Source organism: Lepidochelys kempii, chromosome 9 (genome assembly GCF_965140265.1).
Source record: "Lepidochelys kempii isolate rLepKem1 chromosome 9, rLepKem1.hap2, whole genome shotgun sequence".
In the NCBI taxonomy this organism is placed as follows: domain Eukaryota; kingdom Metazoa; phylum Chordata; order Testudines; family Cheloniidae; genus Lepidochelys; species Lepidochelys kempii.
Window position 1 is genome coordinate 74,098,872 of NC_133264.1, and position 25,510 is coordinate 74,124,381.

Consider the following 25,510-nt stretch of genomic DNA (forward strand, 5'->3'; position numbering starts at 1 on the left):
TCTTATTGGGAACACTCTGGTATTTGTGTTTAAGAATAAATGACTCAAGAACACAGCATATTTCAAGGGTCCTTACTGACTCAGCCCAGGTTGCTTTACAGGGTTTGCATGGCTTGCAAAGTTTTCAAACTTTCCAATTAATTATTGCAAACTTTTCAAACTTTCCAATTAATTATTTCCCCTCATATTCAGGTAAAACTCATGTAATTCCCTACCACACTGCCATTCATGGGACTGTGCTGCTGGGAAAGGGAATTGCTAATGTACCAACACAATATTGGTTACAGTACCAACCAGCTCCATTTCAGGGGTTGGGCAGGAAGAGAGCAACAGGAGCTATGTAACCTAAAGATTGTCAAAGACTGTGAAAAGGAGAATAGATCAAAATACCATCACTATGGTAAGGCAGGAGGACCACTACAGCACAGGTTATGACAAGGCAAGTTCCTGAGCCACCATATCTGAATTTCAAACTCCAAAAAGTATGGAATTGTTTCTGGGATTCTGCTTTGGCCTATTATGGATACAGCTGGGTAACCTGCATTCACCCTTATGTGCATGGTTTGGGTAAAAATACTTGTAAATTAATACACTGATTTACATGAAAGTCCAAAATTACTGTAGAAAGGAATCGAGTGAGGCCCAAAGACCTTTGTCCTTACAAAAACAGTATGGCAAGGGGGGAGTGGCCATGAGAGCATGTAGTTCACTAATCCTTCTAGCAGATGTGACTGCTATTATGTATGCTATCTTTATAGAAAGATGAAACCAGGAACACTCAGAGAGGTTCAAAGGGAGGAGATAAATTTAAAGGAGCTGGGTTTCATCGTGGCGGGTACAAATTCAATAAACTTTTAAAAAATCTTTTGACTAAGGAGTGTGAGAAAACAAATTTACTGTCAATATGAATATGAAAAGCTGCTATCACTGCTAAATGGACCTTACGTGGAGAGACAGACAAACCCATAGTTTTTAAGTGCAATAAATATTTTAAAGTGTAATGAATAGAAGCCAAGACTGGGACAACACCCTTATTAGACACCCATATAACATTTTTTTCCACTTCAAGCTATAACATTTTCTAGCAGTCTGCTTCCTAGAATTAAAACACGTTGCACCTCAACAGAACAAGAATTTTCTAAACCTGTCATATTTCTATCGCCCAAACCATTAGATGAAATGACTGGGGTTCTGGGTACCAATGCTGTTTTGGCCACGCAGAATCAAGTAAGATCCTCTTGGCCGAGTCCTGTTTTGTTTTCTTAACTACCTTTAATAGTAATGGGAATGGAGGAAAGGCATGCATTAGGCCTCTCTCCAACTGAGGAGGAACACATCTTGAACAAACTTGAGGGCACTTGATATTGAACCTGATAGCAAAGCAGGTCTATGGCCAGAAAGACCTAAAGCTAAAAAAAGTGCTGAATCACCAAATGTTTTGGAGACCACTAGTGTATCTGCGAGCATCCCTGCTCATCTGATCCACACTCTCAACAATCAAATAAATGTTAAAGATACACCATAAAGATACACCATAAAGATACACCAGTTCCAAAGTTTTATTACCTCCTTGCAGAGTCGAGGCAACATTGTTTGTTTATGTAGTACATTACAGACATATTGTCTATTGCTACTTGAATTCTGTAATTGTGGAAGGAAGGATAGGAAGATTAATGAAGGAGATTTTTTGAGAAGGAGATAGGAGAGACTTCTTTTAATCTATTAAAAGACAGTTTCTCAAACAGAAAATCAGTAATTTGAGTGACACTTTTCAATTCCTCTTCAGAGGAAGTCTTTAGAAGCCAGTCTTTAGAAGTCATCTAAGTATGGGAAAATAAAAATTCCTTGTCTCCTCAGATATGTGCTACAAGAGACAGGCATTGGTAAAGACTCTGGGTGCAGGGGAGAGGTCAAATGGCAACACTCTGTATCGGAAATGATATTGACCAAGTGTAAAGCAAAGATATTTGTGATGAGAAGGTCTTGTAGAAATAAGGAAGTACACATCCTTGAGATCAAGAGCAGCAAGCCAAACTAGAGTAGAAAGGAAGGGGGATAATTGATTACAAAGGTTAGCGTTCTGAACTGAAACGTTCTGATGTATCTATTCAGTCTTCTGAGACCAAGAAGTGGTTTGAGTCCTCCGTCCAATGGGATCAGAAAATAATGAGTATTAAAATTCCCTGCTTTGGGAACTTACTGGGAATTCCTCTGTTGCTCCTGCTTGTAATAGAGCTTTTATTTTACTCTGGGTATCTTCTTGTAGAATGGTCTCTGATAAAGGAGAGGGGAAGGGGATTGTATGGAGGAAGGGATTTAAACTGAATGGTATAACCTTCCTTCTTTGTGTCTAAAACGCATCTATCTAAGGTAACTGTTTTCCATACATTGTAAATATGAGACAAATGGTCTCTAAAGATATGGATGGCATTTTCTAAGACTGCTTCAAAGCTCTTGACTGGTATGTCAAACCTTGGTCTGATGCTGGGTAATGAGAATATACCTGAAGAATTTTTATCGCCCCTTCAATATAAGAGATCTGGACTTGGATCTTTGTACCACTGCTACCACAACAAGTGAATCAGAGGGAGGTGAACATGAAAACAAGAAAACCCTGTTTATGGAATCTGGTATAGTTTGTCGCCTTTTTTGAAATTGGCTGACACAAAGATGGATTGGACCAGACTGCTTTTGCTGGTTGTCAAAGCCCTTCTAATATTGGTAAAGATATTTTATTTCTTGTAGAACCTAATATTTTGAAAACCAGGATGGTTATTTTAAAATTGACGCTATTCTGGCTACTAGTTCAAGGAACTGAATAGCATTTTCTGAAGGAGAACACACTCCTACATTCTTGGCCAGAGATGAACCACTTTCTAATTCAATTTCTTATTTTTGAAATTCAACTGGAGGGGATGTATCTCCCTCTTCTTCCAAAAGTGTATCTTGTACTAAGTTACTGTATCTATTGGTTCTGATTGTATAGGACCCAATCACCTCAGATTCACAGATTTAGGCTGTCCTTTATCAGGAACCAAACAGTCAGACTTTCCTATAGGGCAAGGATAAGTGGGAATTGGTCAGTATGGCCAAGGCATCTATAGTGGCATGTGCCAGTTCTGCCAGTTGCTCCAGTCCAGCATCATATCATGTGCCTGTTGCATAGAAGGTCCTGGAGTGTCCATCTAGGGAGGAAAACCCTGCCTCAGGGAAGTTTGTTGAACTTTGGGTAACATTACCGGATCCAATTCCTGAGTGCGAATCTGATCCTGGATCTATTGTTCTTCATGTCCACTGGGGAAAGTAATCAGCTTAATCTGCAGCAAGGGAAATTTAGATTCAATATTAGGAAAACTTTCTAACCTTAAGGATAGAAAAGTACAGAAATAAGTTACCAAGAAAGGCTGTGGAATCCCTGTCAGTTGAGGTTTTAAAGAATATGTTGGACAAACACCTGTCAGGGATGGTCTAGGTCAGTGGTTCTCAGCTGTGTGCTAAAGGCCACAGGGCCCACATGGCTGGGGTCCAGGCCGCCAGGGCTGCCTGGCCTTGTGGGGCCCAGGGCTGCTGGGGCTGCTCTGCCTTGCCGCATGGTGGGGCCTGGGGCTGCTCTGCTGCCCAGCTCTGCAGTGGAGTCCGCTCCTGGCCCCGCTCTGTTGAGCGGTCTCTGGGTTGGGGCAGGCACTGGGCATAGAGGAGCGCAATGGTTCTCAACCTGTGGCCCAGGCAACACACTGTGGGCCGCATATGTGGCCCACAATGATAAGTAGGTTGAGAACCACTGGTCTAGGTATACTTAGTCCTGCCTCATCATGGGGAGATGGACTAGACGACATCTTGAGGTTCCTTCCAGCCCTACATTTTTATGATTCTACAGTGGCCAGTCAAAGTCTTCCATTAAGCCATGAGGTAGACGGAAACATATACAATGAATATGGCGGGATCCCAGTGAATGGTCGAACATCACAACACAAAGCCTTCTAGAAAATCTTTCATATTATTTTCTTTGGGCCCGAGCACACATGGTCAGGCCTTGATGTCATTTTCTTCCAGGTAGAAATAGCTGTTTGCAAACATCAAAAGCAGCATTTTTTATTACTCAAAAATATCCTGGTCAATTTTGCATTTGAGCAGAAATGGTAACCACTCTCCTCCTCCCTTCCCCACCAAAAAACCCACCCCAAAACAAAATATAAACAAAGCTATTTGCACTCTGGTTCTAAATATTTTTTAACAACTTAGAACATATTTTAAGATTACAATTACATGTTCCAGTGGAAAACAAAAATATCGTTTTGAGTTGCATATTCATGCATGTAGACACTATAGACTTAATTAAATGTCTTTTGTTTACCAAGACTATTGAAGTGTAACAAAGCTAAATCCAATGCATAACAACTATGCATAACAATTATGTCTCAGAGGTAACCATTTTGCCCAGTTTCAGTGAGCAAGAGTATTTATTTGTGCTGACAAAAACAGTCCACTAATACTGAATACTCTGCTGGAGCACTTCAGAGTAATATATTGGGAAACTGATAAAGTAGGTAGATGTAATGGAGTTAAGATTAAATAAAAATAAAAATATATTAACTAAAATAGTGTTTTGGGAGAATAGTTTTACCAAAAAAAAAAAAAAAAGTTATAATGCCACAGTAACTTCACTTTCAACATTACATAACACAGGGCTAGATTTGTCCCTGGTATATCATCACTGATGTCAGTGAGGTTAAATCAGTGATGAGTGTGGTCCACTCTGGATACCTACTAATTTTTCTCTCAGACACATGTACAACAAAGGAGATTTTGGTTTTACCTTGAATACTGAATTTCTGCATAGTGGGCTAACTAATCTGAAATGGGCTTCTCCCTAGTTATCTCCTAATGGTGAGTCCCATCCGAATGGTTGTTAGGCTTTTCAGGTTCTAGCCTCCTCCCATGTAGAACAGCCTGACTAAAGAACAAGTTGATAACTTTCTCTGCACCTATAGCAAATAACTCCGGAATAAAAACAACCACAATTTGAGCAATATCTACATTGCTGAGGCTTCCAGATTGTTGGTCCCATTCTGCAGAAATTCAGTTAAGAACCAAAATGCCTTTTTTGCTAAGCTGGAAACCCATCTGAAATGGGCTATAAACAGCAGTACCCTGTTCTTCCTGCACCATAATATAAGAACAAGGGGACAGTCAATAACATAAAAAGGTGAGAAATTCAAAACAGATAAAAGGAAATACTTTTTCAAACAATGTGTAATTGGGCCATGGGACTGATTGCCATATGAAATCATTAAATCCAGAAACTTAACAAGATTTGAAAAGAGATTGGGCATTCATATACATATCAAGAATATTCAGAGTTACCATAATTAATGGCAACAAAATGTTGTGGAAAGCATATTAAACCCCATGTTATAGGGAGTAAGCCAATCTTTGACTACAAAAAATAAGCATGAGATCTATTATGGGGCATACTCTAAAGTTCTTATATGTTCCTCTGAAGCCCCTGGTATGGGCCACTGTTGTTAACAGGATATTGGACTAGATGGACTCCAAGTCTGATCCAGCATGACAATTCATATATTTCTTGTACTTAAATTCCAAGGTGAAATCCGGACACCATTTAAATACATCTAAATTTCTCCGTTAAACTTAACAGGACTACGATTACACCCCAAGATTTTAGAAAGAGCCTGCTTGAATGACTGAACCACTGGGTCTCAGGAGAGCAGAGCTGCAATTTGGAGCAGGTCCAAAGGGACCCAGCCAACAAGGTTAACAGCAGTAAGTAATCACGACCTGAGTAGGCAAATAGTATCAGGGATCCTAGGACCAATTTTTCCTTCCTCAAAAGATAGGTAACGTGTATGTGAGGGGACATGCCCCTCAACCTCCCATGGTTGAGAATGCTTCCATGGTCCAAGCAATGAGCTCCTTGTATCGACTGCAGAAACTCAGAACATGGTGAGGCTTACACTCTCTGATATTGCAAAAAGTCATTATTGGATTCACCCAATGATTACAGGCCAAATTGAGGATCTCCTGGTTTGGCATCAGTTGTTCTGGGAGCAGAGTCTGGGATTTAGCCAATCCACTTGGAAATGAAGAGATCCCACCAAGTGAGTCACACTGGCCTCATCTTCACAAGGAATAAAGGTGTGTTTTTAATATGTGTTAACTGATAGAAGTCAACTAATGTGCTAAAATCTTAGTGAAGACAGGCAATTAATATTTTTTCACGTTAGCTGGTTGAAGGAAACCCTAGACTCTCCTCTGTGCTTTACCTTCACCATCTTACATGTTAAAACTTACAACTCACCAACCGTAATCAGGATACAGGAGAATGTGACCTTTGTTGTCACAGTCTTCCTTCATTGCCTCCCCTTTGCCAGAGTCTTTCACTGTGGCATGAAAAGGCTCTTGCACCAGGACACCACACTGCTAAAAACAGTAGAGTTGATATGGGAGGCACTACTGAGGATGCAGAGATCCATGCAGGGTACTGGCCTATCTCTACTATACTCACCTAAGCTGGGGCTCACTTTCTACATTGCTGTTTATACCCATACTAGCTGGGTGAGCACTGTCTGCAGTCTACATGCTGTGTGCTTGAGTAGACCTACCCATAGTGGACAAGTGTTCTGTGTATTATGTACTGAACTTTTTCATAATATCCAGATGGTTTTCAGATTTGCTCTGTATCTTATGGTATGGATGTGAAAATTGAACTGTAGGACCCTGCCATGCAACATGATACTGTAAGATATAAGATCATATTTCTGCTGTGCCAATCCTAGTTCCAATGGCTATTAAGAAAAAAGAATTAAAACTTCAAATTTTTATGAACTTACGTGATACAGTGGAACAGTGTTGCTTTCAGCTAGTGAGAAATTCAAGACATCTTGCTGCCCAGGTTCCAGCCTAACGCTAACAGTAGATGTCAACATAGATGGGCTAATTGGATAGTTCGGGCTACTTGTGTTTTTGCCCTTTTTCCTTGACCTGCGGCCTGTGTCTCTCTTGTTGTCTTTCTGTGTCATAGGCTCTTCTTGGATCACCAAGATCTTGTCATCACTCAGGTATCGCAGGAGTGAATTCTCCGAATCAGTTGTTGAAGGAAGAAGAAAAGAAATATGAATAAGACAAAAAAACAAACACACAAAATATAACCAGGCTACACTTTTATACTTACCCACTCAAGCACACGTCTGTGCAAAAATAAAGCCGCATCTTAAACAGGGTAATAATGGGTGTTGCAATATGACATTTCAAATGGAGACTACAACCTGCAGTCTTTTATTCACGTGGGTGTTGTCTAGAGAGTGTTTTACTCAGACATGGTAAATGGAACACAGCTATTATCTCAATCTTTCATAGCCCTTTGATCCAAAATGCTTGCTGCTCTTGAGAAAAGCAGTCCTTACTAATTCAGAGTTCACTAGCATACAGGGGGCCACATAAAGCTATTGTTCTATAATGGCATGGTAACTACAAGTGAACATTACCTTGTTTCTTTCCCCCTGGAAACAGATGGAGACAACAGTAATTGATTCTGCGGTTTCATTTACAGCACAAAGCCTCAAAAAATCTTGACTTTTTTTTGAGTTAACAAATACGCTGGACTTTGTGCATTAAAGCTGTGAATCACTGAGACGCCTACTCCGATAGTTTTTCTCAAACTGTAAGCCCTTATCAGCTCTCGGCTGAACAATTCTGGAGCCCCGTCTTTTTCAATTTTTTTGGCTATGCAGTTTAGTTAACTCTTTCAGTACATTTTAGACTACAGCATAATATATGCCCACAGATACTCTAACGAAAGCAAATGTGCCATCACCTAGCAATGAGGTTCTCTGATGGTTCTCTTTTAGGTTTCTATAGCTGACAGATCCAAAATCCTGCCTAGCGGATTCTAGAATGTTGGTCATGAAGACATTTGACTACAAGATTTTGAGAAGGGTATTTGGTAGAGCTGGTCAGAAGTTTTCTGATGGAATGTTTTTCTGCTGGAAAATGTTTCGATCAACCCCAAATGAATTTTTTTAATTTTGTTTTTCAGGAAATTTTAAATATTTTTGTTTTCATTGTGTTTCATAATGCAGATTCACCTTTGAAATGCCCGCCCAGCTCTACTGTTTTGGAAAAGTATGGCTTCCTGTACTTGGATCAACAGTAATTAATAAAAGTTAACAAGTAAATCAGAACAGTAACTGAGCTTAAGATAACTGTGCATGGAGGAAATAATCATTCTATAGGCTTCCACAGACTTCCATCATAGTTCCCCTCCCATTGTTTGTCCCTGTCTGCCCGCACAGTGTCGAAAGGCAACTAACACCGCCAGGCTGCTGCTGGCCACCAACATAACGCAGCCGCCTCCTGTTTCCCAGCTACAGCATGGGCAGGAAGGGGTTAACACTTAGGGCCCAGAGAACCTGACTGCAGAGGTTTCAGCAGCCACAGACCCTGGCCAGAGAGGTGGCTCAGCAGGGGAAGGTGCCTAGAGGATGGAGCAGCCCTGCGCTCCCTGGGGACAGGACCTAGGGCGGTGGGGGTGGAGACGGGCAAAGAGGGTGCTGATCCCCTGCCCAGGGGGCTGCTGTGGAGCCCACAGGGTCGGGGTGGGACCAGGCTGGAAATTGCTTCCCCCCCACTCCAAAGCTTAGCGCAGGGCTTTGGCGCATGCAGGGCTCAGCTCCTCCTGGCCAGCAAACCGGGCCTGAGGGTCTTGGGCTTTCCCAGGGTGCCACCCCAGCCAGAGGCAGTGGAGGAAGGAAGGAGCCGGCCAGCCAGCTGAGCTGAGCGCTCCAACCCGGGGCTGGTTCTCTGCTCAGCGCTGGGAGCAGGACGCGCCCTGCTGGGGGGATATGGAGGAACAGCGGGGCTGAGGAGGGGGTGAAGGGGCAAAGCAGGGAGAGGACAGCAAGAGGGGAAGCACAAAAGGGGCCGATGGGTGGGCAGCAGAGATGACACCTAACCAACCACTGCCTGGCACTCATCAGATGCCCCAGCTTGCAGTGTGCAGCCAGAGCCATCTGGAAAGGGGACAGGGTCCTGCTGGTTGAGAGCTAGGGTTGCCAGGTGTCCGGTTTTCAACCGGAACGCATGGTCGAAAAGGGACCCTGGTGGCTACAAAGTCAGCACCACTGACTAGACTGCTAAAAGTCCAGTCGGCAGCGCAGTGGGGCAAAAGCAGGCTCCCATCCCTATGTGGCTCCCAGAAGCAGCAACATGTCCCTCTGGCCGAGGGGCAGCCACGGGGACTCCGTGTGCTGTCCCCGCCCTGAGTGCTGGCTCCTCAGCTCCCATTGGCCAGGAACCATGGCCAAGGGGAGCTGCGGGGGTTGCGCCTGTGGGTCCAGGAAGTGTGCAGAGCCCCCTGGCCCCTCCACCTAGGAGCTGAACATGCCGCCACTTCTGAGAGCTGCCTGAGGTAAGCACTAACTGGCCGGAGCCAGTATCCTACACCCTCTCCCGCACCCCAACCCCTTGCCCCAGCCCTGAGCCCCCTCCCACATCCAAACTCCCTCCCAGAGCCTACACCCAACATCCTCTTCCCACACCCCAACCTCCTGTCCCAGGCCTGAGCCCACTCCTGCACCCAAACTCCCTCCCATAGCCCTCACCCCCTCCCACATCCCAACCTCCTGTCCCTGCCCTGAGCCCCCTCCTGCGTTCCAAACTCTTCATTTCTGGCCCTACCCTGGAGCCTGCACCCCCTCCCACATCCCAACCCTCTGCCCCAGCCTGGTGAAAGTGAGTGAGGGTGGGGGAGAGCAAGCAATGGAGGGGGGATGGAGTGAGCAGGGGTGGGGCCTCAGAAAGGGGCAGGGCAGGGAGCAGGGCAAAGGTGTTCAGTTTTGTGTGATTAGAAAGTTGGCAATCCTACTGAGAGCCTGCATGCAGCAGGGGCTGCGCTGAGAGACTGGCAGGTGGAGGGGCCGAGCCCTGCATGCTGCAGCTTCACTCCACCACCAGCCTTGCACACTCACCCACATCATCAGTCACTGGACCGCCTCACTCACTACAGGTGGGTGAGCAGCTGGCGAGCAGGGATCCTCATGGCGGGGAAGCAGAAAATATAGGACAATTTACCCACTTTTAAGAAATGTTGGGACACCTGCAGGAGGGCTTAAAAATTTGACTGTCCTGTTAAAAATGGGATATCTGGTCACCCTACCACTAACAGCTAAGAGAGATGAGGAACAGTCGGCAAGTTTCACCCACCACCAATCAAAGCTGAAACGTGACAAATACATTCTTTTAGCTATTGGTACTATTTCTACCACCAACCTTCTTCCCGAAGGCCCAACCCTGAATCCCTTTTTCTCCAAAATACTCACTGAAATCAGTGGCAGCTTGAACACTCAGGGACTGCCAGACTGAGCCTTGATGTTGCAGTTTCATGACTAGGTCATCAAAGTGGACTCTAAGTACATCAGTTTGTATGTATAATGTGGGTATGGAATCATACTGAATGAATATATTTTAAAGTTTTATATATCATTCGCAATTATCTGAGCCATATAGTCACTCGGGCATTTGGAAAGGTATTTCATTTTTTATTACAATTAAAGAGACTAGAACGCCTTAACTGACAGAATTCTATTTTAATTTTCAGGAAAGCAGAAGTAACAGGACAGTTAGTAGACCCTTCCATACTCTCCATGGCACTCATGAGAACTACAGCAGGTGTCTGTGATGCATATTTTCATCTTTTTTAAAGAACAGAGAGAAAAATCTTGGATCACAGCAGTGGAGAAGGTACTCACCTCGACTGCCTCTCTTGTACATGTTTGGTTCTTTTGACTCTCCGATCCAGCTGAACTCTGTAGGCATAGAAACAGGCCTCAAGTCACCTGGAAACAATCAAAGAGGAACCATTTTAATTTTTGCAACTCATTAATAAAAGGTTGTTGTATGATAGAATAATTAATACCTGTAAACTGGTTAAAAAAATCACCCTCCAGTTTTATTAGCATCCATTTATTAAGGTTACAGCTCCCTGAAGCTTTTAAATATCATGGGTCAGATTCTGCTTTTTGTTATGATGATTTAAATGTAAACTCCACTGATTTCAGTGCAGTTATTCCTTATTGTAATTGAGATTAGAGTTTTGCTGTATAGCTATCTCCTGCAAGAGAGTTCCCAGCTCAGCAAGCAGATGATTTTGAATGAAGGAAAAAAAGCTTTCTGAAGTGGCTAACATGCTTTGATAAAATTAGAAAGGTCACTGATTCACCCACAATAATTCAGAGCTCTCAGTCTAAAAACAGTAACATCAATCTTGTAACACATATCTGACTCTGAAAGGTACATGCTGGCTGATGCGTGCATCTTTTACCTACATAGAAAGTGGACTAACTGCAAACGCCTTGAGGAAAACAAAGGACACCTTGTTAAAAACAGAGATTCAGAAATGGTGGTTTCCACTAGTCTGACCTTTACTGTAATATCTGCACTACAACCATGCTGAATGAACCAGTAGTAGTTATGGTAGCAAGGCCATTAAATTAGGAATACTGACTACGGGGGGATAATCTTTTTTGACCTTGATTATCATCATTGAACACACAGAACCACCCTCTAGATCAGGGGTGGCCAATCTGTGGCTCCAGAGCCACATGCGGCTCTTCTGAAGTTAATATGCAGCTCCTTGTATAGGCACCGACTCCGGGACTGGAGCTACAGGTGCCAACTTTCCAATGTGCCCCAGGGGGTGCTCACTGCTCAACCCCTGGCTCTGCCACAGGCCCTGCCCGCAATCCACCCCTTCCCACCCCCACCCCTGAGCCTGCTATGCCCTTGCTCCTCCCCCTTCCCCCAGAGCCTCCTGCATGCCACAAAACTGCCGATCAGGAGGTGCAGGAAGGGAGAGGGAGGTGCTGATCAGTGGGGCTGCTGGTGGGTGGGAGGCTCTAGGAGCTGGTGGGGGAGCTGATGGGGACTGCTGATGTATTACTGTGGCTCTTTGGTAATGTACATTGGTAAATTCTGGCTCCTTCTCAGGCTCAGACTGACCACCCCTGCTCTAGATCATGAGTCAACTCCTCATGTGTTAGGATATAGATATTCAGGCCTGTCTGTAAAGGCCTATACTCTAAGAATTTAGGTGTATTCTTATCTCTTAGCTAGTTCTAGAAGTATAAAAGAAAGAATCAAAATCACTGTCTGCCGCTTTAAAGGCCCTTTCTCACTGACAGTCTGAGGCCCTGTTCTTAGGCTAAGATCTTTGGCTAAGCAGCAGAGGTAGCCATAAGCTGGGAAGCGACTGGTCACATCCTCACATTCCGAACTAGTCACACTGAAAGAAGGTGCTATTGGGCTGTTAGGAATACAATCCTGTCCTGATAATGCCTATCACCTCCAGAGAAAGGGAAGTGCCTAGAAGATGTAAAAGGAAACTTAGTTTGAGAGCATCGTGTCTGGCAAGAACTCACTTATCGATAGACACAGCTGGGAAACCCTTATGTCTTTATAGATGTAGTTGTGAAATCCTCACTTCTGTATTGCTTTGTCATTATAGTTCCCACTTTGCTATTGTTTATTTGCATGGTCTCTGTCTGGTTCTGTGATTGTTTCTGTCTGCTGTACAATTAATTTTGCTGGGTGTAAACTAATTAAGGTAATGGGATATAAGTGGTTAAATAATCATGTTACAATATGTTAGGATTGGTTAGTTAAATTTCAGTAAAATGATAGGTTAAGGTATAGCTAAGCAGAACTCAAGTTTTACTATATAGTCTGCAGTCAATCAGGAAGTAAGGGGGGAAATGGGAACAGGGAATGGGAGTGGCGAATTGGAATCAGGTTTTGCTAAGGGGGGATGGGAACAGGGAATGGGCATGGGGAAATTGGAATCATGTTTTGCTAAGGGGGGGGAATGGGAACAGGGACACAGGTAAGGCTCTGTGGTGTCAGAGCTGGGAAGGTGGACACTAAGGAAGGAAACTGGAATTGTGCTTGCTGGAAGTTCACCCCAATAAATGTTGAATTGTTTGCACCTTTGGACTTCGGGTATTGTTGCTCTCTGTTCATGCGAGAAGGACCAGGGAAGTAAGTGGGTGAAGGAATAAGCCCCCTAGCATCATGGAATGAAAAAAAACATTCCAAAAGCCAAGCTGAGTCTAGTTCTGTGGTCTGCTTGTTTCAGAATCAAGTTATTTTCTGAAACATTAAACATTGCCCAACTATCTTGTTCCTAAAATAATCACATATCTGAAAACACTGTACATAAAAGTTTCTTTTCTTGTTTCCAGTAGCTCATTTCCTCAATTCTACTGTTCATTACTGAAAAAAAGCACTTATGGTGCATAGCTACTGTACTGATGGATGAATGGACTTTGTTATTTATGGATATGTGAAACATCTTCACTGAATGGTCTATATTAACTAAGCTGTCACTAATTTATAATATTACAACATAATAATTAATAATTTATTTTTATAGGAAGATTTCTTTCATAATAATCCTGTCCTATAAATAATAAGATATTATTTACCTTTCTCCATTGTTCTAATGGCACTTTCCCTTAACCATCTTTTTAAAAATATAATTATAATAAAAGGCATTTTGAGTATTTCTTATTTGGATTTTCTCTGACTTGGATTTTTCCTGTTATATTTTCTTAAATACCTTTGGTTTCAGTTTTATGTGTAATGCCTTTCAACATTTGTAAAGACTGGATTGGGCACTGCACCTTAGAAGAACTGAACAAGATTAAGCAGATTGTCCATCAAAATTAATTAAAAGTATACAGGTAGGCCAAACTTGACAGCAAGTTTTAGATTTTGTAATAATAAACTTTTACAAAACTTGAGATCAATAAAAATCCTTCTGTGAAGTTAAAAGAAATCATTCAAACTGCAAACATTTTTAAAAAAACAAATAATCATTCTCTTCCAGGGTTTGCAACTCAAACATGGCAGCACTATGCTAAGTGTATAAGATCCTGAAAGTAAAATGGACTAGAAACTGATTCATAATAACTATGAATGCAGTGTCAAATTTGTGTGATAATGCTTTATAGTTATTATTTCTTACCTAGTACCATATGTGAGAGGTAATCCTCCAGTGCAAGGGCGGTGAGTTATATGGGCCCATGGTGCCCGGGCTCCAGAAAATTCAGGGCCCGTGGGGTTTGGTTTCACCAATGTTCAGGGCCAGGTCTTTCCCCCAGCCCCGCCTTCCACCCCTGCGTGCTTCCCCCAACCGTCCCTGCCTGCCCTGGGCAGCAGGCGGCTGCCCCTGCAGCTCTGCACTGTGCTCCCTCGCCAACTGCTGCTGCTGCCAGCTACAACTTAGGGAGCAGCACTGGGGGCAGGCTGAGATGGCTGCTGTACTTGCGGAGGGAGGAGGTGCATGGCAGCCCTCACCCACCTCAGCAGGCAACTCTGAGTCAACTCTGGGGGGCGACTTATCCTGGCTGGACCTCCTGAGCAGCAGCCTGGGGGGGCTTGGGTGAGTGTCATGCTGGGGGGGCTAGGGAGGCCCCCCCCCCCTCGGCTCGCTGCTGCCGGCGGGGAGAGGGCTGAGGGAAGTCCTCCTGTCTGAACCCCTGCCCCAGGCCTGGGGCAGCCTGCCTGCTGCACCCTAAACTCTTCATCCCCGGCCCAGTCCCACACCTCACATCCGAACCCTCTGCCCCAGTCCAGAGCCTGCACCCAGCACCCCTCCCACACCCAAACTCTCTCCCAGAGCTTGCACCTCAAACCCCCTCCTGCACCCAAACTCCCTCCCAGAGCCCTCCCCCCACATACAACCCCAGTGCCCCAGCCCAGAGCCTGTACCTAGCACCCAAACTCCATCCCAGAGCCCACACCCAAACTTCCTCCCAGAGCCTGAACCCCGAACTCCCTCCTTTACCCAAACTCCTTTCCAGAGCCTTAGGAAGGTGTGTGTGTGTGTGTGTGTGTGTGGTGGTGGATGGAGTTGGACCCGTTCTGGGCACCACCAAAAATTATACAAACCTGCCACCCCTGCTCCAGTGGTAGATCTAACTTTCATAAACAGACTCACAGGTACCTCTCTTTTTTGAGGGTTAAACAAAAGTTTTATTTGTCCTTCTGTGAGATGGAAAAGGATATGCACAAAACACTGCAGGTTTAGCCTCAGCACATGGAGCTTAGCATTCAGGTTCAGGCCACCAGAAGCTTCCAGTGTATAAATTACCCACACTCAAACTCAGGAACTGTTTTTTCTGGCCCATCTCCTGTTCTGACTGGTCCCAGATTCTGCCTTCTTAACAACTTAGTCCAATAAAAGATATCTCTCCCACCTTGTCTCGCTAATATCCTGAGATCAACATGGCTACCACAACCCTGCAAGAGTAAATCAGGGAAATTATTCCCTGAGTTTTCTACCTAATTGTTGTTAAGGCAACCCAACTGATTCCCAGGTGTCAGTATTCTCTGCTGCTCTGTTCAACTGAGAGGAAGAAAGCATGAAAGGAACTAGAATAGAAAAATGCTGCAGCGTAAACAAATATAATAGGGGTTGGGGGAAGACAAAACAAGACAATCTTTTCATACTCTATTTGTATCACATTCAGTCCCTTAATCATTCCACAACACAAGAGTCTTATAAACTACAGAAACCTCCTGTAATGGATCCAACCCCACAAAGCACCAGATAACTCTCTCACAATGTGCACGTACTTTACAATACTGATAAAGACAGATTGTAATTTCTTAGGTGCAGGCAAGCTAAATTAAAATGAGGATCCCTATATAGTCTCCCAATAACAGAATTTCTTTCCTTTTTGTTTCTCTTCTTTCCTCTCCACACTTATGTTATTTTATCATTTCTCATTGTATTATCTTTGCCACACGAGACTGTAAATATCATAGGGCAGGACCTTATTCTCTTTAATGTCTGCATAGCACCCATAGCAAAATATATTCAAATAATAGTGAGTGTTGATTTGGCAGAACATAAAACCGCAGATCTGCTAATTTCTACTTGTGTATAAACTTTGTGCAAGATGGTCTCTCAGTTTTCACTAAATATAAGTTCTTTAGACTTGGAGAGAATGCCAAAGAGGAAAGGACTCTGACCTTCCAATTTATTGCTGAGCAAGCCCATGCTGAGATTTGGAGAGCATTAGTGCGAACCAGCACAGAGCAATCAGCATAAAAGACAGGAACTTGTGATGGGAGACAAACACAGCTCCAACAAAACAAATTGCTGATTTTGCATACTAATTCTCATAATACAAAGCTCCAAACAAAAGCAAAAACTGTCAAGGTGTACAAAAAAAGTCATGCTGAAATGTTCTCTGAATACCAGGAGTCAATACTGGATTGATAGCAATCCTAGCTATGACTTTAAAAAGGCTTCACTTATGTATGTCATGTGTATCAGCCAACATTAGTATTAGCCATTCACAAAGGTGTTACGGCACTGCTCTGCAGTTAAAAATAAAATCAGACATTTCCTGATTTAGACAGGACACCAGGCTGCTGTATGAAGGAGCTGATTGTTCCTTAGACAGCTTTTAAAATGGAACCAAACATTTTGGAACCAAACATTTCCAAACCAAAATGGAACCAAACTTAGTTTAATTTTTTCTCGTCTTCCTTCCAAATATGTGCCTACTCCCTTTTTAGGGGCTTTAGGAGTCTCATACATTTTGGATTTTAACACTTTGGCCAGGAGGAGGTGGTTGGATATAGATCTGTTCTGGTAAACAAGTCATAACTAGGGTTCAGAGTCAAGAGTACAGAAATATTATGAAATTTGGAGTCAAAATGGAAGAAATTTCACCATATTAGCTGTTATCAAATTTGTATCAGGACTCTTGTCTGAAATTATAAGGGGTTCAAATCTAATTATTTTGGCTTACCCCTTATTTATAAAAGAACTGTAAAACTATATTGTTACTTCAAGGATATACAAGGTGGGTTTAAACAAAATGAAATTTAAATTTAAACTAGAGATGGAAAGAGTGATCGTTTTTGTCTGATTACAGTTGTTTTGTACAACTCAATATATAGAAAGATTTTTAAAATATTGTAACTTTTATACTAGAATTCTCATGTCAGGTAAAATGCTTTGAGCAAAAATCTGTACTTAAAGATGATTAAAATTGTGAGACATACTTTTCCCCATAAAAAGGACATTTACCTATTGAAAAAATCCTCCAGTAATGAGCTAGAATAGGATATAAACGGACAGTGTAAAAGGTCATGCTCTGCTATAGCTGATTCTCAAATCATGACAAATACAAGAAAAAACAATTACATGCTCATGCTTCTGAGTCATATACTTATAGATTTTTGTTTATGGGGCAAAAAGCATAGCAATTTACTATAAAACCTCCACATTTTTACCTAGGTTAAATCTCCTATTTGGTATGGGTGGCATACCAGTTTACAACATAAAAATGGCCCTGTGCAGAAGATCTGCAAAAGAGGCCTGGATTGTCCTCTCCTATGGGGAAAACCTCTCTTGAAAATGCAAGGTTGAATTCTGAGTTTCTTTCCAGTTTATACTTTGAGGGGCAGTTGTTTCTAACCTTTTGTTGGATGAAACAGCTGTGGCTAGGAAGCCATGAAAATCCTTAAACTTCATAGCGAAGCCAAACTTCTATCCGGAAGATTCTGGCGTGGAGCAGTACTGCCATAGTCTCTCTGATTCGAATTCATTTGGTTTACTCTGAATTCCAAGAGACTTATAAAAAGGACATAAATGGCCATTCAGGACCATGGGCCAGATCTGCTCTGGCCCTTTTGTGTCAGTTGGCAGCACAAAGGGGCCCGAAAACTAGCTAGCACAAAGTAAATAAATCAGTCTGTCTGAAGGAGTTTGAATGAATGCAAAAATACATATTGCTGGAATAGGGTTTGGAAAAAGGTGTATGTTACACCAGTTAAGGCTGCCTAGATTCCATTCTGAATTCGGTTCAGATTGTCTAGGGATATTAGGAACAATACAATATTCAAGTATAATATATATCCTAATAGAGAAATTAAAAGTGAAAGGAAAATTGCATCTAGAAAAGCCATCTAGCATGTGGAGAAAAGCAGCATTTTGACAGTCAGGCTGCTTTACACAACCTTCCAGAGTCATAAGCTGAGTCAGCAACTAAGCATTCAGCAACTGCAGAATAATTACATTAAAGGAGTTAGACTAAGATCAATGCACAAGAAAACAGCTCTCAAACTTGGCCCCTACAGCTGTTAAGCATGCTTTTTATGCATATTGTATGGGGCTGCAGCCCTGTAACTCAAGACAGATGACAATTAAGGAGCACTAGGCACAACCAGAGGCAAGTTTAAATGTAAATGTAATACGGATTGTCTGTCCCCTTCAAGGGCAGTAGAAACTAGGTGTCAGTCAACCCATGTTCCATGGCATGACCCTTTAAGGTTCCAGGAGTTTTGGGGTACTTGGGAGCCTAGTGAATGGCAGAGGCAAATACTGGGAAAGAGGGAATTAGTATATGGGGAAAATTCATGCTATGGCTTCTTTAAAGTCCCAGGAACTCTTGTAGAACAGGGTGGGAGCAAAGCTGGCACAAATCCTGGGAAGGAGGGTTGCATATAGGCTGAATCCTCCCTCATAAAAGGAGAGACGCTAGCAGGAGAAGAACTGCTTCCTGCTAAGCTTTCCCAATGCAAGGATGGAAGGACTGAACTGAAAAAATAGCCAGCTGAGAGATGCTGGTTTAAGACTGCAGCTGGCCTGAATTAGCACAGCCCCAGAAGGAAGGTTAAGGGAATCCTGATCCCAGGGGAAGAAACTTGTGTGGCTTATAGCACACAGGCTCCAGAAGGAGGGTTGTGGAACTCTTGAATAAAACTCTATCTGAATTATTACACAGGTCCAGAAGGAAGCTGTGGGACTCTAGAATTTAGGCCTGTCTGAATTAGCACACAGGCTCTAATCAGAAGGGGCAACAAACTTTGTACATGGAGTCATATACCAGATATGGACTGGTTACAGAGCTTCCAACCCAGAGGGAAACACATCTGGTTTCTTAAGATCCTTTAATGAACTGCCAGGTATAGCTGTTGTATGCTCAAACAAAGTATGCAGTGTTGCTTGAAGCCGTGTTGGTCCCAGAATATTAGAGACCCAAGGTGGATGAGGTAATATCTTTTATTGGACCAACTTCTGTTGATGAGACAGAAAAGCTTTTGAGCTACACAGAGCTCTTCCTCAGGTCCAGGAAAGGTATTCAGGGAGTCACAGCTAAACTATCTGTTCAACCTTGTATTTAGCTGTGACACACTTTGTGCAGCTCAAAAGCTTGTCTTGATCACCAACAGAAGTTGGTCCAATAAAAGTTCAGTATGGACCAGTCAGTTTAGTGTCTCTCAATTGTACTGAGTTGCTAATTACACCATCTGAATACCTAACAATTTGGTCATTTGTCTGTCCATTAGTTACAACAACAGGCTGTGGCTGGTTTGGAATCCTTGAGTCATCTTCTTGTTCTTCATCCGCCATCTGTAGAGTTTGTTCTGCTGATTGTTCTTTCTGAGGAACAAACTATAGATGTGACAGTTTCTGTTGAACTCTCCCCTGTCGGTCTCAATTACATATGATCTGGGTGATCAATTATTTTACTTTCCAACACCTGGCATTCTCCATCCTTTTTCTCCATCCAGTTGGATGTCACTATATTCTAGACCTGTCAGTTTTCTGAGTGATGTCTGTTGTACAAGTGTTTATAAGCTCTTTTTGCCTTTTTATCTGATTTGGCTACTCTGTTCACATCTGGCTACTTTAGAGATAGACTATTTTCCAAAGACGAAGCAGTAGTTCTGAGTTGTCTTCCCATCTGGAGTTGGGCTAGGCTATATCTAGTAACTGTTATCAGTGATGATCTGTAACTCAAAATAGCAAAGAATGGATCTTCTTGCTGTAGGACTTCCTTGGCTGTCTGTACAGCTCTCTCAACCTCTTCTGTGGGCTGCTAATAATACAACCAAAATCATATTTAGTTTGGAATGACAAATTCCACTCCAGTGAATTGTGGTCTGTTGTCCTTCACTAGTTGTTCTGTAATGGTAGAAATGGCAAAAGTGCACTTCAGTTTCTCAATAACACTGTGAGACATATGTCTTTCAGATACGTTATTTCTATACTTGGAAAAATAGTTCACTCCAACCTGGTAATAATGTCCTTTGAATTCACATAAATCTGCAACTAGTCTTTTCCAAGGTCTGTCTGGTAGAGGTTTTGTTATTAAAGGATCTTTGCATTGTGTTGGTCTGATATATCTTCATGTGAACATGGCAGAACTTTTATTCTTTACGTCCTTGCTGATGCCCAGCCACCATACTGACTGGTTAGCCTGTTAATGACATTTAGTTAGTTTCACTTTCTTAGTCTCCTTTAGATACTTGGGCCAGTTGGCCCTAAAGTAATTTAGAACTTCTTGAAGTTGTGTATCTGTCATGGTTGCTTGTTGTAACTGATGCAGTCTCTTTTCTGACACTGGTCGGTATGTGTCCACAGAATCTATGTATACCTTTCCATCATCTTCGAGTGGATTTTGGGAAATTCCTTTAGCCAAAGGAAGTGCTAAACTGACAACATTTATCACAACCTTTGGGATATTTTGCTTCTGAAGATTACCTTTGGGATTTACCAGTGCACCTGAAATTTTCCAAAGAAAGATGGTAGAACCGTTAATAAACTCAAATGGAGTTTCAGAGTAACAGCCGTGTTAGTCTGTATTTGTAAAAAGAAAAGGAGTACTTGTGGCACCTTAGAGACTAACCAATTTATTTGAGCATAAGCTCATAACCAAATAAATTGGTTAGTCTCTAAGGTGCCACAAGTACTTCAAATGGAGTTGTAGTTTTCATGGACAATATTTTGATAAATGGATCATCAACCAAAGAATATAACAAAACCTCTAACATTTAATCAGTCAGTCTGGACTGGAGCTACATAAGGATAAGTATGTTTTCTGTCTATACCAAATTGAGTTTTTGGGACAGACAATAAAAATACATGGAATCAGTCCTACATCTGAGAAAGTAAAAGCAATTCAGGAGTTGAAAACACCAATAAATATACTAGAACCGAGACATGTACTGGGCGGGTAAATTACCTTGGTCAATACCCACAAGATCTTTCTATAGTGACAAAACCACGGAATGAACTATTAAAGTCCAACACAGTGCGGCTATGGGGTCACATCAAGAAATTGACTTCAAGAAGGAGATAATCTCAACAGCTCCAATTCTCAAGTACTGTGATGTGAACAAACCCACAATGGTCAGGGTGGATGCAAACATCTATAGTCTAGGTGGCATATTGCTGCAACAAGGATCTGAGTGGAAGCCAATTATATTTTTCTCTTGCATGCTCACAGAAACAGAAAAACTACATGCACAGATTGAAAATGAGTTGCCTGGCAAGCATATGGACATGTCAGAACTTTTACAAATATCTGTGAAGACTGGATTCTTTTACACTGATAACAGACCATAAACCACTTATAGCCCTCACCAACAGAAAAGACCTAGATCAAGCACTGCTGAGATGCCAATCTCTATTGATAAGGTTAATGGATTTAACTTACATTCCTGGGAAAAATCTATTCGTAGCAGACACTCTTTTACAGACCCCAGCATCACAGCTTATAGATTCTATGCATCTGTTGTATGCTCAGATACAATAACTCCAAGAAAAACACTACAACCTCTTTCCTCACAAACTCACCCCAGGGACCTTTTACATGTTTCCCAAGTTAGACAAACAATGGAACCACGGCAGACCCATCACATCAGGCCACTCTTACTGAAGAAATATCAGGAGGCATAGAAACTGTCCTCAAACCACTTACTACACAAAAGGGCAGTTTCCACCAAGACACTACCAACTTCTCCCAGAAACTTTGCAACATTAACACCCCCCCCCCAATCGCCCCCGTACACCATCTTTGCCACCATGGATGTCACCTCCCTACACAACAACATCCCTCACTATGACAGGAACGATGCCTGCCTCAAATACTCACAAGATAATGAACAATGCTCAGAAATCTACCCCAAACACATTGCCAAACTCATCCATTTCATCCTCACCCTCAACAACTTTACATTTAACAACAAACACTTTGTCCAAACCATGGAAACAGCCTTGGGTATTAGGATGGCTCCCCATTATGCCAACTTCTTCAAAGGCCATTTCAAGGAAGAATTTCTGGAAAAACTTACCACAAACCAATGATATATCTGAGGTACATCAATGATATTTTCGTCCTCTGGACAGACAACCTAAGCTCCCTCATAGATTTCCACCACAATTTTAACAATCGCTACCCATCCATCAAACTCTCTCTGAACATTCCCTCACCAGTGTCAACTTCCCTGACACCACAATCAGCTTCAACAATGGAACCCTATAAATGACTATATACAAAAAAAACCCACAAATCACCACACAACCTCCATAGATCCAGCAGCCATGTCATGAAAGAAATATTTCCTGAACTCCCTCTTCTGGCCTTCAAACAACACTTCAGCCTCACCAAGCACATCATCAGAAGCAAGCTTCACACAGACCAGAACACACCAACTCAAAGCAGCAACAGATCCTGCCATCATAACAGATACAAAACCTGCAGACATATCTCCACTGCTGTGATGATCAACACCACCCCAACATACCTTTCAAGATCCATGGGTCCTACACATGCCTATTACAACATGTGGTGTACCGCATTAGTGCATCAAATGCCTCAGCTACAGCTATGTGGGTGAAACCAGAAAATCACTATGTTCTCGAATGAACTCACACATAAAATGATAAAAGATACAAAAACACCGTATCATGGGTGAACACTTTTCACAAGATGATCACTCTCCATATTTCACTTCTCAGTCTTTGTCCTCAAAGGAAACCTGCAGAGCACCTTCAAAAGACAAGTCTGGAAACTTAAATTCATAACTCAACAGGTAGTGATCAATGGCTCCATGTCTAGTTGGCAGCCGGCATCAAGTGGAGTGCCCCAAGGGTCGGTCCTGGGGCCGGTTTTGTTCAATATCTTCATAAATGATCTGTAGGATGGTGTGGATTGCACTCTCAGCAAGTTTGCAGATGACACTAACCTGGGAGGAGAGGTAGATACGCTGGAGGGTAGGGATAGGATACCGAGGGACCTAGACAAATTGGAGGATTGGGCCAAAAGAAATCTGATGAGGTTCAACAAGGACAAGTGCAGAGTCCTGCACTTAGGATGGAAGAATCCAATGCACTGCTAGAGACTAGGGACCGAATGGCTAGGCAGCAGTTCTGCAGAAAAGGACCTGCAGTGGACGAAAAACTGGATATGAGTCAACAGTGTGCTCTTGTTCCCAAGAAGGCCAATGGCATTTTGGGATCTATAAGTAGGGGCATTGCCAGCAGATCGAGGGATGGAATCGTTCCCCTCTATTCGACACTGGTGAGGCCTCATCTGGAGTACTGTGTCCAGTTTTGGGCCCCACACTACAAGAAGGATGTGGAAAAATTGGAAAGAGTCCAGCGGAGAGCAACAAAAATGATTAGGGGACTGGAACACATGGGTTATGAGGAGAGGCTGAGGGAACTGGGGATGTTTAGTCTACGGAAGAGAAGAATGAGGGGGGATTTGATAGCTGCTTTCAACTACCTGAAAGGGGGTTCCAAAGAATCATAGAATATCAGGGTTGGAAGGGACCTCAGAAGGTCATCTAGTCCAACCCCCTGCTCAAAGTAGGACCAATCCCCAATTAAATCATCCCAGCCAGGGCTTTGTCAAGCCTGACCTTAAAAACTTCTAAGGAAGGAGATTCTACCACCTCCCTAGTTAACGCATTCCAGTGTTTTACCACCCTCCTAGTAAAAAGTTTTTCCTAATATCCAACCTAAACCTCCCCCACTGTAACTTGAGACCATTACTCCTTGTCCTGTCCTCTTCTACCACTGAGAATAGTCTAGAACCATACTCTCTGGAATCACCTCTCAGGTAGTTGAAAGCAGCTATCAAATCCCCCCTCATTCTTCTCTTCTGCAGACTAAACAACCCCAGTTCCCTCAGCCTCTCCTCAAAAGTCATGTGTTCCAGACCCCTAATCATTTTTGTTGCCCTTCGCCCGACTCTCTCCAATTTATCCACATCCTTCTTGAAGTGTGGGGCCCAAAACTGGACACAGTACTCCAGATGAGGCCTCACCAATGTCGAATAGAGGGGGACGATCACGTCCCTCGATCTGCTCGCTATGCCCCTACTTATACATCCCAAAATGGCATTGGCCTTCTTGGCAACAAGGGCACACTGCTGACTCATATCCAGCTTCTCGTCCACTGTCACCCCTAGGTCCTTTTCTGCAGAACTGCTGCCTAGCCATTCGGTCCCTAGTCTGTAGCTGTGTATTGGGTTCTTCCATCCTAAGTGCAGGACCCTGCACTTATCCTTATTGAACCTCATCAGATTTCTTTCGGCCCAATCCTCCAATTTGTCTAGGTCCCTCTGTATCCTATCCCTGCCCTCCAGCGTATCTACCACTTCTCCCAGTTTAGTATCATCCGCAAATTTGATGAGAGTGCAATCCACACCATCCCCCAGATCATTTATGAAGATATTGAACAAAACTGGCCCCAGGACCGACCCCTGGGGCACTCCACTTGATGCAGGCTGCCAACTAGACATGGAGCCATTGATCACTACCCGTTGTGCCTGACAATCTAGCCAACTTTCTACCCACCTTATAGTGCATTCATCCAGCCCATACTTCTTTAACTTGCTGACAAGAATACTGTGGGAGACCGTGTCAAAAGCTTTGCTAAAGTCAAGAAACAATACATCCACTGCTTTCCCTTCATCCACAGAACCAGTAATCTCATCATAGAAGGCGATTAGACCTTCCCTTGGTGAATCCATGCTGACTGTTCCTGATCACTTTCCTCTCATGTAAGTGCTTCAGGATTGATTCTTTGAGGACCTGCTCCATAATTTTTCCGGGGACTGAGGTGAGGCTGACTGACCTGTAGTTCCCACAATCCTCCTTCTTCCCTTTTTTAAAGATTGGCACTGCATTAGCCTTTTTCCAGTCATCCGGGACTTCCCCCGTTCGCCACGAGTTTTCAAAGATAATGGCCAATGGCTCTGCAATCACAGCTGCCAATTCCTTTAGCACTCTCGGATGCAACTCGTCCAGCCCCATGGACTTGTGCACGTCCAGCTTTTCCAAATAGTCCCTAACCACCTCTTTCTCCAAAGAGGGCTGGCCATCTATTCCCCATGTTGTGATGCCCAGCGCAGCAGTCTGGGAGCTGACCTTGTTCGTGAAAACAGAGGCAAAAAAAGCATTGAGTACATTAGCTTTTTCCACATCCTCTGTCACTAGGTTGCCTCCCTCATTCATTAAGGGGCCCACACTTTCCTTGGCTTTCTTCTTGTTGCCAACATACCTGAAGAAACCCTTCTTGTTACTCTTGACATCTCTGGCTAGCTGCAGCTCCAGGTGCGATTTGGCCCTCCTGATTTCATTCCTACATGCCCGAGCAATATTTTTATACTCTTCCCTAGTC

At 43.1% G+C, this 25,510-nt stretch overlaps 1 protein-coding gene across 1 annotated transcript in view; it reads right to left on the bottom strand.

Moving 5' to 3' along the window:
• The window catches only part of LOC140917643 (connector enhancer of kinase suppressor of ras 2-like), a 463,215-nt gene that overhangs the window by 126,198 nt on the left and 311,507 nt on the right, over positions 1 to 25,510 (bottom strand). The window contains exons 13-14 of the mRNA XM_073360900.1: positions 10,769 to 10,853; positions 6,852 to 7,107 (exon numbers count right to left, since the gene is read on the bottom strand). Of these exons, the coding sequence (XP_073217001.1) occupies positions 6,852 to 7,107; positions 10,769 to 10,853 (341 nt within the window). The remainder of the gene's footprint in view (positions 1 to 6,851; positions 7,108 to 10,768; positions 10,854 to 25,510) is intronic.